Source organism: Cylas formicarius, unplaced genomic scaffold (genome assembly GCF_029955315.1).
Source record: "Cylas formicarius isolate icCylForm1 unplaced genomic scaffold, icCylForm1.1 PGA_scaffold_3__17_contigs__length_32017465, whole genome shotgun sequence".
Lineage (NCBI taxonomy): Eukaryota > Metazoa > Arthropoda > Insecta > Coleoptera > Brentidae > Cylas > Cylas formicarius.
The window spans coordinates 30,445,686-30,462,145 of record NW_026844326.1 but is presented as its reverse complement, the minus strand read 5'-3'; the positions used below and the strand labels follow the sequence as shown (position 1 = coordinate 30,462,145).

Below are 16,460 nucleotides of genomic sequence, written 5' to 3'. Positions count from 1 at the left end.
AAATAGTGAATAAATCTATGCAAATCGCTGCTATTGCATTTTCAGATGATTTCCGTTCCGGGTGCGTCTAAACAATAGAAGTTACTCTCGAGAGCAGGAGTTGACATTAAACAAGGAAAAAACAAAATAAGTCGTCATCATTCCAAAATAAATTACGTTAAATCCACTGGTCGTTTTGGGAAAGTTCCTCTCCGCTCCAAGTGCAACAGTTGATTCAATCGTTAGTAAATCTGTGATTAATCATTATAAAATTTGTTAAGTCGTCAATAAATCTGATTTAATCGGCGTTATTGCTTTGTCAAGCGATTTCCGTTCGAGATGCGTCTAAATAAACAAAGAAAAACAAAATAAATTAATTACGTCAAATCCACTGGTACAACAGTTGATTCAATCATTAATAAATCTTGAATGAATCGTTATAAACTCTGCTAAATCGTCAATAAATCTGAGTAAATCGACATTATTGCTTTGTCACATGATTTTCGTCCGAAGCCAAAGTTTCAGGCTGCGTCTACACTAAAGAAGTTACTCTCGAGCGCAGGAGCTGATATTAAACAAACAAAATAAGTCTTCATAAATCCAGAATAAATTACGTTAAAGCCAGTGGAAAAGCCCCTCCCCCCAAGTGCAACAGTTAATAAGTCTTGCATAAATCATTATAAACTCTGTTAAATCGTCAATAAATCTGAGAAAATCAACGTTATTGCTTTGCCAATTGATCGTTCGAAGCCAAAAGGTTTCCGGGTACGTCTAAACTAAAGAAGTTACTATTGAGCGTAGGAGCTAAAACCAAAATAATTCGTTATGAATCTAAAATAAATTACGTTTAATCCGCGGGTCGTCTTGGATAAGCCCCCCCCCCCCAAAGTGTGCAATAGTTGATTCAATCGTTAATAAATCTTGAATAAATCATTATAAATATATGTAAATCGACAGTATTGCTTTGTCAGATGATTTATGTTCAAAAGAGTGGAGAAGCTGATTTTAAACGTTGTAAATAAAACCGATAAATCACAATTCTCAACAAATCCAGCTGCTTCCTATTCTCTACTGCATGGCGTATCTCCTCGCTACGATTAAGCAGCCTTTGAGTGAGTTTTGGTATCAGAGACCTTTAAAGGTTTTATCATGCCTTTTAAGCAGGCGAATTTTACGTTTTCTTCTTGGCATTTTAAGGTACCTTCCGAAGCTCTATTCCGCGACACGAAAGGTTTTCTGTGTCCGCTCAAGCCTCTCGTCTGAAATTTATCCTCCAAGTTATACACGCCGTTATCCGGACCAAGCGGACTAGAAGGACGCAGATAAGTGGTGCGCCACATTCCTGTAGGATAACCGCGTGCTCATTAGAGATGCATTTCCGGAAAGCGGCGGTTTTCCTCGAAACTTTACTGGATTATTTATTTTTCCTCATCCGCGACCCTCACGCGAAGTACATTCTTTCCGACTCGAAAGTCGTCGAAAAAGGATTCACTGCAGATAAATCGAGTCGTAGCTATGCGAGGTGTTTATTAATTCAGTGCCGACACTTAAGGGTGTTTAAAAGTTTTCTGATAGTTTTAATTCGCAAAAACGTCCCCTCTATCTCTCGCGAACGCGACGGGCGCCATTGTTTCTTCTTTTATTTAAAAAAATGCCGCGCGTTAATAATATATATTAAAAGCGCGGCGGTTATAACTCCGCCACCCCCCGCGCTGCTGCAAATTAAAAAATATCGAAGTTTTTAATAGGGACTTTAAATTTTCATGAAAAACGCTCCCGACCGCAAAAATTTGCGTCGCTCATTTGCATCGCAATTTGAAAAGTTTGTGCCGAGCTTTATTTCGCCGTAAAGGCTACGCCGTTTTTCATTTTTTCGCCCCAGATGGGTAAAATCGCCGGGGAGTAAATATTTTGTCGTCTAAGGTGTCCGGCTTTCAAAAATAACGGGTATTTACGGTTAGTTATTCGGGATTTTCGATGATAGACGGTGATTTATAATAATTCATAAATTTATTAATGATTTACGATGATCTATTGAAGACCTATCCAAACATGTCGACCGACAATATATCTTTTGATGTATGGTATTCGGCCTTCAAGGCTAGCGACTATTTATGGTTATTTATTATGGATTTTCGATGATTTATTAAAGACATAACCAAACATGTTGACCGAACTTGTTTGTTGTGATGTATGGTATTTAGTTTTTAATGAAACCGGGTTATTTATCGCGGATTTCCGACGATTGACGGTGATTTGTAATGAGTTATTAATAATTTACGATGATTTATTGAAGACATAACCGAACATGGTATTCGGCCTTCAAGAGTAGCGGGTGTTTATGGTTATTTATTGGGGATTTTCGACAATTTACGGTGATTTGTAATTATTTAAGATGATTTATTGAAAACATAACTAAACATGTTTATCAAAAATGTATCTTTTGATGTTTGGTGTCCGGCATTGAAGAATAACGGATAGTTATTGAGTATTTCTGGCAATTAACGATTTGTAAAGAGTTATTATGTTCTGCTTCTTAATGGGAGGGAAATGTTGATCGTTATTAAGCTGTTAAACTTATTCGTTGTAAAAGTATTCCCTGTTGTGATTGTCAAGAGTACCGAGAGTGACAGGTTGTAGTTGACCTACGTGTGGCCTTGTGTTTAAAGTTACAATTATTGTTACATTCCGTCAGTTGTTGGCAAAGTTGAAAATGGTGTTAATATTTATTCTTTCTTGCTGAGAAACGGATTAGTAATTAGTATTATTTTTAATGTATTCGTAGGCTCTTCGCCAATAAAACTCAACATAGCAAAAATAGTTGAAATGTGTTCCAATATGACTGATGTAGAAACTATAATAAATGAGGATAACAAGAATGTCACAAAGTTGGACAAAATAAATTGTGGAAAACTTTAAGGGAAATGAATTTTTGTTTACGAAAACAGTACCATTTCTCAAAGCAACAATTCAATTGGTAAAGACCCTGGCGAAGGCGATATTTGAGAGCCCTTTGACAGTTTTGTAGGACATAAAGAAATATCTATTATCTGGACGAGACTTAGGTATATGAAGGATATATCCGTTGGTAAAACATGCACTTCAATCGGAAAGGACTGGAGACATGAAATGCTGATGTTTTTGTTATAATCATGGGAAAAAATCACATCAGTCATATTATTGTATTGTATGCAAGTTGGTATTGCCCCAATTTAAGGAACTAAATGACCTATCATTCTGTTATAGTCATGGAAAAAAATAACATCATTCATAGACTCACTTTAATTATACACTTTTATTGTATTTATTACTCTCTCGCATTAAGGAATTTGTTGAGGACACAACCAAAGAAGTTTCTTTACATGAAAAATAACCGGTATTTGCGATTTGCAAGTAATTTATTGCTTGGTAATCGAAAATGCCCCCCTCCGAACGCTCTTCTAAAAAAAAAAAAAAATAGACGGCACGTTCCGTTTATTTTCCTATTTGGATTCGAAAATCGATGTAAACAGCGATTTCCGTAAAATATAATGTTTACACCGAGACAGGCTGTCGCTGGGACATTCGAACCTGTTAAGTGATACGACGACGGGCCGCCGGGTTCAGTGGGTGGGGGGGGGGACACTAATGACTAGAAAATAAATACCCGGAGGACCACCCACCGATTCGCATTGTCGACGCAATAAAAATTTTGAGTTATCGCAGCTTGGTGGGATCGCGCGCGTATTCCTACGCATTGTGCGTCGCATGGCGAAAAAAGGGATTCCCTTCGCGCGGGAAACTATAAAGAGAGAGAGAGAGGAACGAGTGATAAGGATCGCGCGATAGTAAGATAGGACGGAACGCTTTTTAAAAATTCAAAACGGTCGGCCGGTGGAAATTTGAATAATTCTTTCGTAAAACGTCCGTTTATCTCGACGTTTTACGCGATGCCCCGAAAACTTTTACGACGAATTTTAATATCCTACGTTCGAAGTGGGAAACGCCTCCGGGGTCCCCGGCTTTCGGTTTGGTCCATTGTTCTCTGGGTTTAACACGGCGAAGTACACGTCTCAGCTATTATCGTAATGAGAACATTTTAATAAATTAAATTGTATTTGTCATATATTTGCGAGTAAAAAACTTCATCAAATGTAAACATGTAAATTAAATAAATGAGAGCGAAAAAGATGTCCTAGAAAATAAACGACTACAAAAATAACTGAACAAATTGAAAGCACTAAGCTGATGTTGTTAAAAGTTTTGCTAATGGCGAATACCGGTATCTACTGATCTACTAATTCACTTAATTTAATATAACATGTGTTTCAAAGACCTAGTTAACTGGAATAAGGGTTCAGTGGGTTTATGTCATGGTTCAGTTTCAGAATAAAACAATTACTCTGAACTTCTTCCGTGTATTTGTTGTTTAAAGAGTTAATATGTTCAAAAAGTAAGGTGATTTTTAAGTTTTATCAGAACGTATTTATCTATTCATCAAAACTAAAGTTCAAAGATATAATAGGCTTGTGTCAACGTTTATTCCAATCCTGAGAGCACTTCTAGTAAGCACTTTCTGATATAGTCCTGAGTTCGTCCAGCGATTTTCTTCCTTTCATGGGTTTCTTGAGTTTTGGGATCAGAAAAAAGTCGCAGGGGGCCATATCCGGTGAATATGGTGGCTGAGGCATAATTGTAGTTTTGTTTTTCCGAGCCACTTCGGGATTTTGCCGCACGGGTTCGGGAGCAATCGGTTGTTTTCAGACATTTTACCCCACCCAAAAACTAATACACAGACAATTTAGATACTGCGCGCTATAAGCTACAATTAAAATCTAGTTGACCAGTCGGTAAATAAAGTGACATTTATAATTTAAGTTTCCAACTGAAGTTATACATGAATTTTACTGATTTTTACAGTTTTATATTAATATCTTGCCAAGACCAATTGTACCATTTTCAAATATCCACGTGTTATCAGTACAAACAAAACAAAATTGAAGATTAGGACCTGCTTTTTCTTGTTTATACGGTTTTAAAAACTTAATCCTTTTAAAAGCTCTATCCTTGGATGATTTTTATTCCGATTACCGCCTTTTTCTTTAAACAAACTACTTAATGATCGAGTGTAACAGTTAGATAAACAACATAACGTGTTAAAATTGTGTGAAACTCCACTTTCCTAATCGATTACGATCAAAACCCGATAAAAAAATCGGTCCACTGATCTATAGAACTTTTATTGGTATATAGAAAACATCTCGATATATCTGCGACAAAATGTCAGCTGGTGTTTGTTCCGTGACATGTTTTCCCGATATATTACTCCCACCCCCCCACCCGCCCCCTAACACGGCTGTTTGTTTTTCTAATGGCCGCGGGGACATGGCGGCAAATACTTCTTGATGCTCAACCCATACAAAAATACAAGAATAAATATAAATGTGTCTTAATTTAATAGGTTGGAACCTTTCATATTATACTGTTGATGTTGGTTGATTATCCAATTCGTTAATGGCGGAATTGGATAATCGACGTCGTTTGTTAAAAAATATATAAATCTAGTAATAATTTGTTATTAAATAAGTTTCATAGTTTCGAACTAAAATAAATATTCAAAAATCAACAAATTTATTAATAACACTATTATTTACTGATTATTTTTAATAATAATAAGACGATTTCCCAAAGGTTGGGATTAAAGTTTAGTTTTTTAATTCTAATTTCATTATTGAATATGTTTGGATTGAATTCAGACCAATTCTTGACCAAAGTAAAAGTACTACGCAAATCAGTCCAAAAATAAAATATAAAAACAGACATTTGTTATAAAATGTTAATAATTGCAGTGGCTAAAATAGTAAGTATATTTTGCAATGCCAAAAACACCTAAGTCGATTTACTCCCAAAATATCTTATTTTACTTTCTTTAAATTTATAAAGAATTCAATTATTGTAGCAGGAAATACCCTCTACATTTTGCTTCGGGACCTTGAATACGAGGTGCGTTCAAAAAGTAAAGTGACTTTTGTAATTGTCAAAAATTAAACTTTTTTTTGTTATGTTGGTCCCTAACGTATGTTAGCAAAAATGGTGTGGAACCATTGAGGAGATAAAGAGTAAATAAATACTTTTTGATAAAACTTAAAAGTCGCCTTACTTTTTGAACACGCCTCGTAAGATACTGACACCGACTGAGAATTTGAGAGTGACGGGGAGTTCTAAGGACCCGGCTGTATGATTTAAAGTAGTTAAACTTTTTTTCCTTTGACGTAAATGTACAGGGTGTTGGATTTCTTTACCTGATTACAAATTACAAATTGGTTTTGGTTATTTCGCATTTATCTTAGTATATTTTTTAATAGACAGTTACAAAAAAATTATTTGAGAATTCTTTAAACAGTGCATAGAGCACCGGTCCCAAGAATACAAATAATAAATTCATAAAAAGAATAAATAGAACAAAAAAGGTAAGTACACAACCTATTGCTTATCTTATTACTTAACAAAACTATATTCCGCGAAGTAATGTAAAACCCTGCCGATTTTTGAATAATTAAAATACGATCCCGAACCAAGCAAACCTTTCTTTGCTTCCCCCACTCCCGGGGCGTTGCGTTCCCGCGTTTTATTTAAAGACCTTAAATTAAACCTAAACCCCAAGCATTTTCAATGTGCGACCGCCCCGGGCCCTACACATATACGGGTCCTGCGGTTAAGGGACCCTTATTCAATATTCATCGACACGTTCTAACCGCCCTTTTTCCTATTTTCCAGACTGTCTACATCTGCAACTCTATCGGGACTCGAAGGACCGCTACAAGCAGGGCCAGACCAAAGCGTCGCTCTCCCTGGAGCATTTCCTCGGCCTCGAGACCGGGTTCACGTTAGACAAGGAGTCCCACACGGTGGCCATCTTGTGCCAGGACGTCGTGGTGGTGCTGGCGTTCGATAACCGCGAGCGCCTGATGCAGTGGCAGGTCAAATTGAGTTCGCATCTAAACGACGGACCGCATTTTTTGGTGCTCGTTTCGAGTTCGCCCCCCAAATCGAGGTGAGTCCCCATCCCAGCAAGCAGTTTCCATATGAATTATTAATTGTTTCTAAAGCCGGATTCTTTTCTTCGTGTGTTAACTCATGTTGTGTTAGTTGAGAGTGGCGTATTAAGGAGTCTTGTTTCACGGCGTCGTTCAATGTTCCGTTACAGGTTACCCCCCGGTCCCGCCCGCCTCCACGTGCAAGAACGGGGCTTCTGCTTGACGACGGGCGTGCCGCCCCGCGTTGCGGGCCAATGGCAGATCAGCGATTTGAGACGGTACGGCGTGGTGGAGGGCCGGTTCTGTTTCGAGGGCGGCTCGCGGTGCCTCAAAGGCGAAGGCCTATACGTCTTGATAGCCGACCAAGGCGAGGAGATTATGTCCACCCTCAAAGTGGCCGCTACCGGTAACCTGCATTCGTCCAGAAAGCGTCCGGTGTCCAGAAATATGTCCGTAATGGACAGTCCCGCCCGCAGACCACCATTACGGCCTTGCGGGGGCGGGGGGTTGGATTTAAGCGAAGCTTCGTTGATATCGCGCGCGGATTCTCCCTATACGGACCTGGAGAGTAACTACGGATGCGGCGACAGCATTTCCAACGACGGCTGGAACCAACATCCGATGGAACGATGTATGAGTTGTATCAGTAAGCTGGGCGCCATGTCCAGATCGTCTACGGCGACGGTGACGGTGGGCCCCACGTGTTGGGAGCACACGTGCGACAGACATTCGATCAGCAGCTCGAGCGATAGCTCGGGATGGAGCCAGGCCGTTACGAAGCCCCCGGCCAGACCCCCAAAGCCGGGGTCACCGGCGTCTGTCAAGAAACCGCCGCCCCCGCCGTCCTACGATAACTACGACGTCCCGAAAATACCCTATCCGGTGACGGTAATTATCTGATTTTTTATATTATATATAAATAATTAAAAGTGTCCCTTAAAAATAATGTTTAACTAAATAAATTGCAAGAAACAAAATGTTAAATTTAAATAAAAATATAACTTACGTCGATGAAAAATGTCTGCTATTTTTTGCAGGAATACTATTCTGCAATTTAAACTAAAAATGTTATCTGTCAAATTTCGACAGGTCGACATTTCGTTAAAATTGAATATTTTTCACAGATTTTGAAATATCGCGCATATTTTTCAAAAGTAAAATTATCCGTGAAAACCCAAAGTAGAGTTTGTTGTATGATTTTCTATTGTGTAATATTGGTTATTATTATGACATTTTCAATTAAATATATTTTCATTAATTAACACATTACTTACCTATTACTTATAACAAAAAAAAAAACAATATTACATACTTAAGTATTATGAAAAATACGATACGATTTCTAAGAAGTTCTGGTTGCGTGCCCATTTTGGGCTTCAACTGTTTCTCGTGTTCTATTTCCCTCTACCTCCAGGATAGGTTTTACAGATTAATAACGATTTATATATACACCTCTCTCGCATTAAGAAACAGCGCATAATTCATCAAAAACTACGATTATACGAGGGCGACCGATTGAGGTATTCAAGATAGAAAAAAAAACGATATTATATTTCAATCGTAGGAACCGAAACAGGACGAACATTACGACACTCCCAGGAAGCTCAGAGAGTGCGTGACCGGCTTCGAGACGGTGCAAAAGGCGTGCGGATGCATATTACGCGTGCGCCAACCGGAACCGGAACGTCCGTGCGTCTGTCAACGGCTCATGTCGTGCTGGACCGCCCCCGATGACGTTCACGCCGTTTACGCCACCGTCGATTACAGCAAGAAAACGTATAGAAACCTTCAGAACGCCGCCGCGGGCGTCGCCAACTACGCCAACTTGACGCCCGCGACGGCGACGACGACGCAGCAGCCCGCGTCCAATTACGAAAACTTCGAGTTCGCTCAAACGCTTCAGCTATACGAAAACGGCAGGGAAATCGGGGAGAGGGCGAGGGCGTTGCTGTGCGCGAAATGCGGCCACGCGCAGGACCAGGATTACCTGATGATGGAACCCGCGAAACAGCCCAACAACCAGCCGCATCCCGGGTAAGTTTTTTGAACAATTAAAGATCGCGAAATCGACGATAAAATGACGCAACAACGTAATATAACGGTTAAAACGACGTCGACGTTTATTTTATTTCCGAAAAGCTGCCCAAACAGGCCCGAACGGGTCAACTGTGTTCGTAATTTCTGCCCAGTTCTAAATCTAAAATCGGATGTAAACAAAAATAAAATTTAGTCATGTCTGATGCGAGATTGACGAAATAATAACTCAAAAACGACCAATCCTAACGAAACGTCCTAATATAACGTTAAAATGACGTCGGCGTTTATTTTATTTCCCAAAAGTTGCGCAAACACACACACTGTAGTGTTCTTTTAAAGGATAGCCCAAATTAACAAATACAATTCTTAATTCCACGCAAAGTATGTATGTAAATATCTTAAAAAAACAAAAGAAAAAGTTAAACGTTATCCTTTTAATTTGTTAAGTGTTGTATTTCAAAAGTATTTCATGTTTAAAAATTTCCTGTTTGTCTCAGACGAAATCGACAAAAGAATGACGTAAAAATTACCAGTCTTAAACGAAACGTCGCAATATAACGTTAAAATGACGTCGACGTTTATTTTATTTCCGAAAAGCTGCCCAAACAGGCCCGAACGGGTCAACTGTGTTCGTAATTTCTGCCCAGTTCTAAATCTAAAATCGGATGTAAACAAAAATAAAATTTAGTCATGTCTGATGCGAGATTGACGAAATAATAACTCAAAAACGACCAATCCTAACGAAACGTCCTAATATAACGTTAAAATGACGTCGGCGTTTATTTTATTTCCCAAAAGTTGCGCAAACAGACACACTGTAGTGTTCTTTTAAAGGATAGCCCAAATTAACAAATACGATTCTTAATTTCACGCAAGGTATGTATGTAAATATCTTAAAAAAACAAAAGAAAAAGTTAAACGTTATTATTTTAATTTGTTAAGTGTTGTATTTCAAAAGCATTTCATGTTTAAAAATTTCCTATTTGTCTCAGACGAAATCGACAAAAGAATGACGTAAAAATGACCAGTCTTAAACGAAACGTCGCAATATAACGTTAAAATGACGTCGACGTTTATTTTATTTCCTAAAAGCTGCCCAAACGGACACACTGTAATGTTCTTTTTAAGCATAGCCCAAATTAACAAATACAATTCTTAATTCCACGCAGAATAGATGCAAAAATGTCTTAAAAACCAAAAAAAAAGTTAAACGGTACTATTTTAATTTGTTAGTGTTGTATTTCAAAAATATTTCATGTTTAAAAATTTCCTATTTGTCTCATGCGAAATCGACGAAAGAATTACGCAAAAACGACCAATCGTAACGAAACGTCCTAATAAAACGTTAAAATGAACAAATAACTAAAATAAAAAATATAATAATAATAATGAAATATAAAATAACGTAATATAACGTTAAAATGGCGTTTTCCAAAAAGCTATCCAAACGGGCATACTGTAGTGTTCTTTTAAATGATAATAATAATAATAGTAATAAATAAATAAAAATAAATAAAAGAATAAAAAGAAAATAAATGAGTAAATAGCACTTGCCTATTTACAAAAGCAATTAAAATTTACACAAAACAAACTAAAACTTAAATAATGAACACCATCATAGAATACAGTTTTCTGTAAATTTTTTAGTTTTTACGATAGAAACATTGATGTGCTGATTGAAAATTTGACGTACTTTCCAGCCAAAATTTAAGATGGGGATTTTCGGTCAATTTTCGGTATATATAGTAGCAGGTAGTGTGTAAATATTACATTTGATAAAGACACGGTGTTGTCGGAGCAATTGTCATGTCAAAATATATAATTTCGTGAAAATCTGAACTTTTAGTTCTTATTTATTTTTTGTAAGCTGAATTTCAGCCACACCTTGTAACGACCAAGTTCCATCTAATGTATGATCGTATTGCCAAAACAGATTGGACCTTCCTGGAATCTTTTGACAAAGCCAATGACACCTGCACGTACTTTTACGGTAAACTTGACAACATCTTCGATGAATATGTGCATTATGAAGGATAATAAGCGTGGTTCATGTAGGATATAATCAAGCGAATCCGCTTAAAATTTAAATATTTAAAATTGTTTAGGACTAAGAACGATATTGGTGCTCTCAATGAATTCAAGCTATTAAGGGCCAAAATTAAATCAGATCTTAATAATTCTTATCAATTGTACGCACTCTCTGCTGAGTGTGAGATCAAAACTGTCCTTTTGCTTTATCCTGTGGAACAGTGTATCTAAATAAATAAATAAATTAATATCGATTTATGTTTTATCAAACTTCTAATATTGAATCTAACCTATCGCATAGCAACCAGCAAATTAGGCACACGTGTTTAATAACTTTAATAACAACAGGGCGCTTTTGCAAAACCTAGATTTGTCGGTCTGGATATCGTGAGCTGCTGAGCTGATTATTTTTTTATATTTTAACTTCTCAATCGAAACGTTCTCCCAAAGACTGACGTTTATTTCAGCTACATCCCGATGTCGCCGGCGGTAAAACAACGTCTGGGCAAAGTGTTGTCCAACAGTAACCCGAATCTGGGCCCCGCCCTCGATCGCTCGACCAAACCTTCCGGTTCCGCCATGCTGCACACCAACATCTATCAGCGCAAACAGCTGATGGACTCGACCGATAATCTGGACAACGTCAGACGGAAAAGGTCAAACAGCGCCGATTCCAGCACGAGCCGCGTCGAACCGGAACCGGAACCGGAAATCGCGTCTCCGTGCAGATGCGCGCAAACCCAACTCGGTAAGCACACTGCGACGGTTTGTAAAAATGGGGTTAGGTTTTTTTTTAAATACCGATAGAAGCCGTGACGTCACTTGTTAGGTAGCATCCAGAAGGTGACCGCTTTTCATAGTACAATAATAAGAATAATAATAATAATAATAATAATAATAATAATAATAATAATAATAATAAATTAAAATTCACGTCCAACGAAGATGAATATAAATATTTTATATTCGAAAAAAAAGAGGAAATAGAAATGACAGACACTGGAAAAAGCAAAATTAACTAAAAAAAATATTAAAGAATTTAAATAAATTCGGCGGTTCGGCGACAACTTAATCTCACCAACTCTTTTAATTTTAAATCCTGAGCTCTGAAAGGCAGCCGTACTATGCCTGGGAACATTGAACTTGTTACGGTGACAAGTATAGAGTATAGAGATATCGAGGCTTTTCGTGTATAGCAATTTTATTTATACACTAACGTAGATATATGTGCAAAATACCTTTCAGATAGATTTAACCACTAAGAATCATTGAGTGCCGACGGAATACGAGCCCTAACAACTAATTGTTCGGACGATGTACGAAATAATAAGAAAACATATTTATACTTATATATATTATATAAGTATATATTTTATATATAAATGTAAATATATATTTATATTTATACTTGTGATTTTAGCCATTAATGCTGGAACTGAACGCTGAGGATTGTTACGCAAAGTCTTTTTCATCCGATGCCATAAGGTTTCAATAATGTTCAAGTCTACTTGATGGCCGCGATAAAACTTTCATATTACGGTCCCCAAACCACTTTTTTGTTGTTTTCGCAGACCGTCTTGTTGAAATATAAAATTTTCATTTCCAAAAGTTGGTTCTATTGATGGAATCCAACTTCTTGATAAAATTCGTTGGTATTTTTCGGCATTTACAGTACAGTAGTTGCCAACCCCGTTACCACTCATACGCCCCCATATCATAACACCCTGAGGAAATTTTACCGTGCGCTTTAGACAATCTTTGTGAAAGGGGTCTGATTTTGTACGAATCACCCTTTTCCGAAAATCGCCTACACACACATCAAATTCGTCGCTGAAGATAACGTTACTCCACGTTTCCGTTGTCCAGGATATTTTAGATTCTGAATAGACGTTAATAATGGTTTTTCCTTTGCCTTAAACAAAGTAGATCTTAGAATATTAATAATTTTTGTATTGAAACAGGAAAAATTGTAAACTTAAGTTATAAAAACTCATACCAGACTTATGCATCTATTGTCTACAACATTCCCTCAAGACATTTAAGTTTGCCTCGTGATTCCATCGAGCTTGAATTTGTCGCTAGTTTTAGAATTCTTGACCAGAATACGACCATCTCTTTCAATGATTTTGCGGCCTGAACTTTTACGCCAACACTAGTTGTCTCTCCATACTTTTTTATAATATCCCCGACTGTTGATGTTGCAATACCCAAGCCATTTGAATTTTTTTGCATTGATTTACCTCTGCAGTACTGAAGTATGATAATTTCTCGCACTTTTTTGTTTGTTGCAACACCACGCGTCATTTTCTTATCAACTATTATACAAACTTGAAAGATACAACCCGAACTGACATCTCACTTATCTAAGCACACTACATTTTACCATCAATGCATGGGTAGCATTGATTTCTTGGTCAATAAACATTCGCGTCCGAATATTTATTTGCTTTTTATAGCGTCCTACGCCTTCCGGTTCTCAGTTTTCATTCCTTTCGATCTTCCCAGTTTCCTGGTTGTCAGTTCCTTTCTGACATGGCTCGTGATCTTAGGTCTACCCCGTTTTCCTTCTTTCTGTGGGTGTCCATTTTAGAATTTGCTTTGGTAATCTCTCTTCGCCCATTCTCTCTACGTTGGCCCAGTTCTTCAAGGATGGTCATCTATACGTCCACGATTGCCCTTATTCGTTGGTTGTTTACCCGATCCGTCCTTGATTTACCAGCCGCTCTGCGCCCGACTAGTTGCCATGTTTCGCATCCATAAAGGACTATGCTTTTAAATATAGTATCGTATATAATTTTTTTCCTTTGTGTCGACTAGAGAAAAGAGCTGACACCTCTTATAACCCTTTGCCCCTTCACTATTCGGTCTTCTATTTCCTTTCTTGTTCGTCCACTCTTATCCATCGTAGTTCCCAGGTAGTTGCATTCCTTACATGCCGCCACCGTAACACACATTTATTTTGTTTTATTACAGTTTACTGTCAGCCACAATCTTGTATATCCATCAAATAACCTCCTTGTCACAAATTCTAAGTCTTGGTGTTATTTGTTAATTCAATTCCCATTCTGAAGGCTTCATTCCAATAAATCTTGAACAGTGTCGGAGAGACACAGCATCCTTGTCGAAGGTCTTTTGAGTCTTGAAAATTTTCCGACATGTTCTTTCCTATCTTAAATCGAGATGTGGCTTGTCTATAGAGCTACTTAATTCCTATTATAGCTACATTATGGACCGTTGATTTTTCTAGCGCCTGCCATAGTTTTTGGATGCGCACTGTTAGATCGACAAACAAGAGGTAAACGTCTCTGTTTTCATAGGAGTTCTGAAGTAAATAAGACAAGTGAGAATCAAAAAGTCGCTTACTCTTGGAATCATTTATTAACAGACCATGGGCTTTGGATATTCTAGATATCACTTTTATGTCATTGAAAGACAAAGCTACGTTTCAGTATTTGCACGTCATCAGCATACTGATAAGAATAGCATTTAGAGAAGTCAGACGTGAAAATCGAGAACAATAAAGGTCCTAAATGATGCATTCCCCTCAAAACGGGTGGAAAGTCAGACAGACAACACTAATTCTAACGTATTAATCCAACAAAATCCTACAAGGTCTGTGTGATGGTCGTACTGTGTCAGATTAGGAGGCAGGCATAATATTTGAGACATTACATGGAGTTTGCTAATGGAACGAAATTCTGTAAGGTATTATTTTAGCTGCTCTCTTTCGACAACAATAAAATTCAGGTGAGGAGTAAATAAAGTATTTTTAAATCGATGCCGTCCACACCTTTTGCGTTTAACTTCATTCCGGATATACCATCCACATGCTCCTCTGTTATGCCGACTAGAATCCAAATACAACCCCGAAATAATAATAATAAAAATAATAAATAACAAGAATATACTACAATAGAGTTGAACAGGTGGCGAGGTCTAGCAGCGCTACCCCCGCTATTTTTGCATTAGATTTTTAAAATTCGAACCTTCCATTCTCTCGGAAAATTGTGAATTAGGTTCTCACCCGGTACATTTACCAAATATTTTGAAACCCGACAAGTGACGTCACGTGTATGCGCCTTTCGACGACCAACGACGCGTGTTTTCCGATCGCAGTGCGCAGATCGTCGAGCGTGCCGTGCAAAAGCAACAGGGATTCGTCGAGCTCGAACGATTCGGGCGTGTTCGAGCTGCCGCGCAGGGCGCAGATCTGCGCGAACGTCACGCTACCGCGCAGGTCCAAAAGTTCCGACCCGCTGCGCGATCTTAGCTTTCAGTTCAACAAGGCCACGGCGGACGTCAAATCGGCGAGCGCGGAAGCGGAAGTTCCGGTCTGCCCGAACGGCAGCACCAGCAGCGGCACGTCCGACATGTCCGATTACTTCGAAACGCTGTCGCTGTCGTCGAGTTCGAGCGACGCGGCGGCGGGCGTCGCGCCGCCGCCCAGCTGCACGCTCCGCCCCCGTTCCGGCAACGAGTACCTCAGCCTGCAGCGGCTGATCGCGCCAGTGCCGGAAGAACGGCACTAAAACACCGATCGCCCTGTATATACGCGCGAAAAACTGTCCATAGGTTTATACATATACATAGCGTCGTTCAAAAACGAATTAATTAGAGGTATACATAGCGTCTGGATACTTATATAGGGTCGTAGTAGGGCCAAAGCAGTATACACACACTTATCGGTATATATATACATATTATGTCTATATGATTGCGTAATCGTCACCCCCCAAACCCCCATCTCCCCCCCTGTATAAAGGTATACTGTATTTACTTTGCAAAAATAAATTATTCGATATAACGTTCCACGTTTTATTTGACGAAGCGCCCTATAACCCGCAACCCAATAATCGCCTACAAACACAAATTTTACCTGCGTTAACCGCACAAAAAGAGAAAAAAATGGAACGAAGTTCCTTGTATAAACCAAAACTTCCCGACTAACAAGAAAAACTTTGCGAGCTTTGACAATATACAAATACATATCAAAAATATATATTAATTTTTTAATACCTTGTGTAATGTGATGCTTTTTAGTTGTTCAACGAAGTGAAAGGAATTAATTACGAGACTGTCAGTTTTCCCTGTAAGTGGGATCTTTTTCTAAGTTGACACTTGGCACTGTTCTTCCTTACATTCAAAACATCACTGACCACATATCAAAAGTTCCAAAGAAATATAACCAGATTTATCATTTGTCCAAAAATCTCTCAACATTTTCGATCTGCCAAAGCCAAAAATCCACTCTACTCTAAATGCACGATAAAACCAATGAAAAATCGGAGAGTAAATCTATTTGCAACCTAACATCTAACAACTTACCTCAAAAAGTTCTTTGTTTGCACTGGTCGGTGAGGGCTAGTAGCATTGATGTCGAGAGTGATTCGTCTTCAGCGC

The 16,460-nt window shown here is 38.3% G+C and overlaps 1 protein-coding gene across 3 annotated transcripts in view; it reads left to right on the top strand.

Moving 5' to 3' along the window:
* LOC132699748 (uncharacterized) overlaps window positions 1-15,868 on the top strand; it is a 364,826-nt gene extending 348,958 nt beyond the window's left edge. The window contains exons 4-8 of one of the 3 annotated variants that reach the window (XM_060666621.1): window positions 6,736-7,012; window positions 7,166-7,883; window positions 8,560-9,029; window positions 11,528-11,808; window positions 15,177-15,868. In XM_060666621.1, the coding sequence (XP_060522604.1) occupies window positions 6,736-7,012; window positions 7,166-7,883; window positions 8,560-9,029; window positions 11,528-11,808; window positions 15,177-15,589 (2,159 nt within the window). In that variant the 3' untranslated portion in view covers window positions 15,590-15,868. The remainder of the gene's footprint in view (window positions 1-6,735; window positions 7,013-7,165; window positions 7,884-8,559; window positions 9,030-11,527; window positions 11,809-15,176) is intronic. The other 2 variants (XM_060666622.1, XM_060666623.1) reach the window with 2 other exon arrangements.
* The last annotated feature ends 592 nt before the right edge of the window (window positions 15,869-16,460 follow it).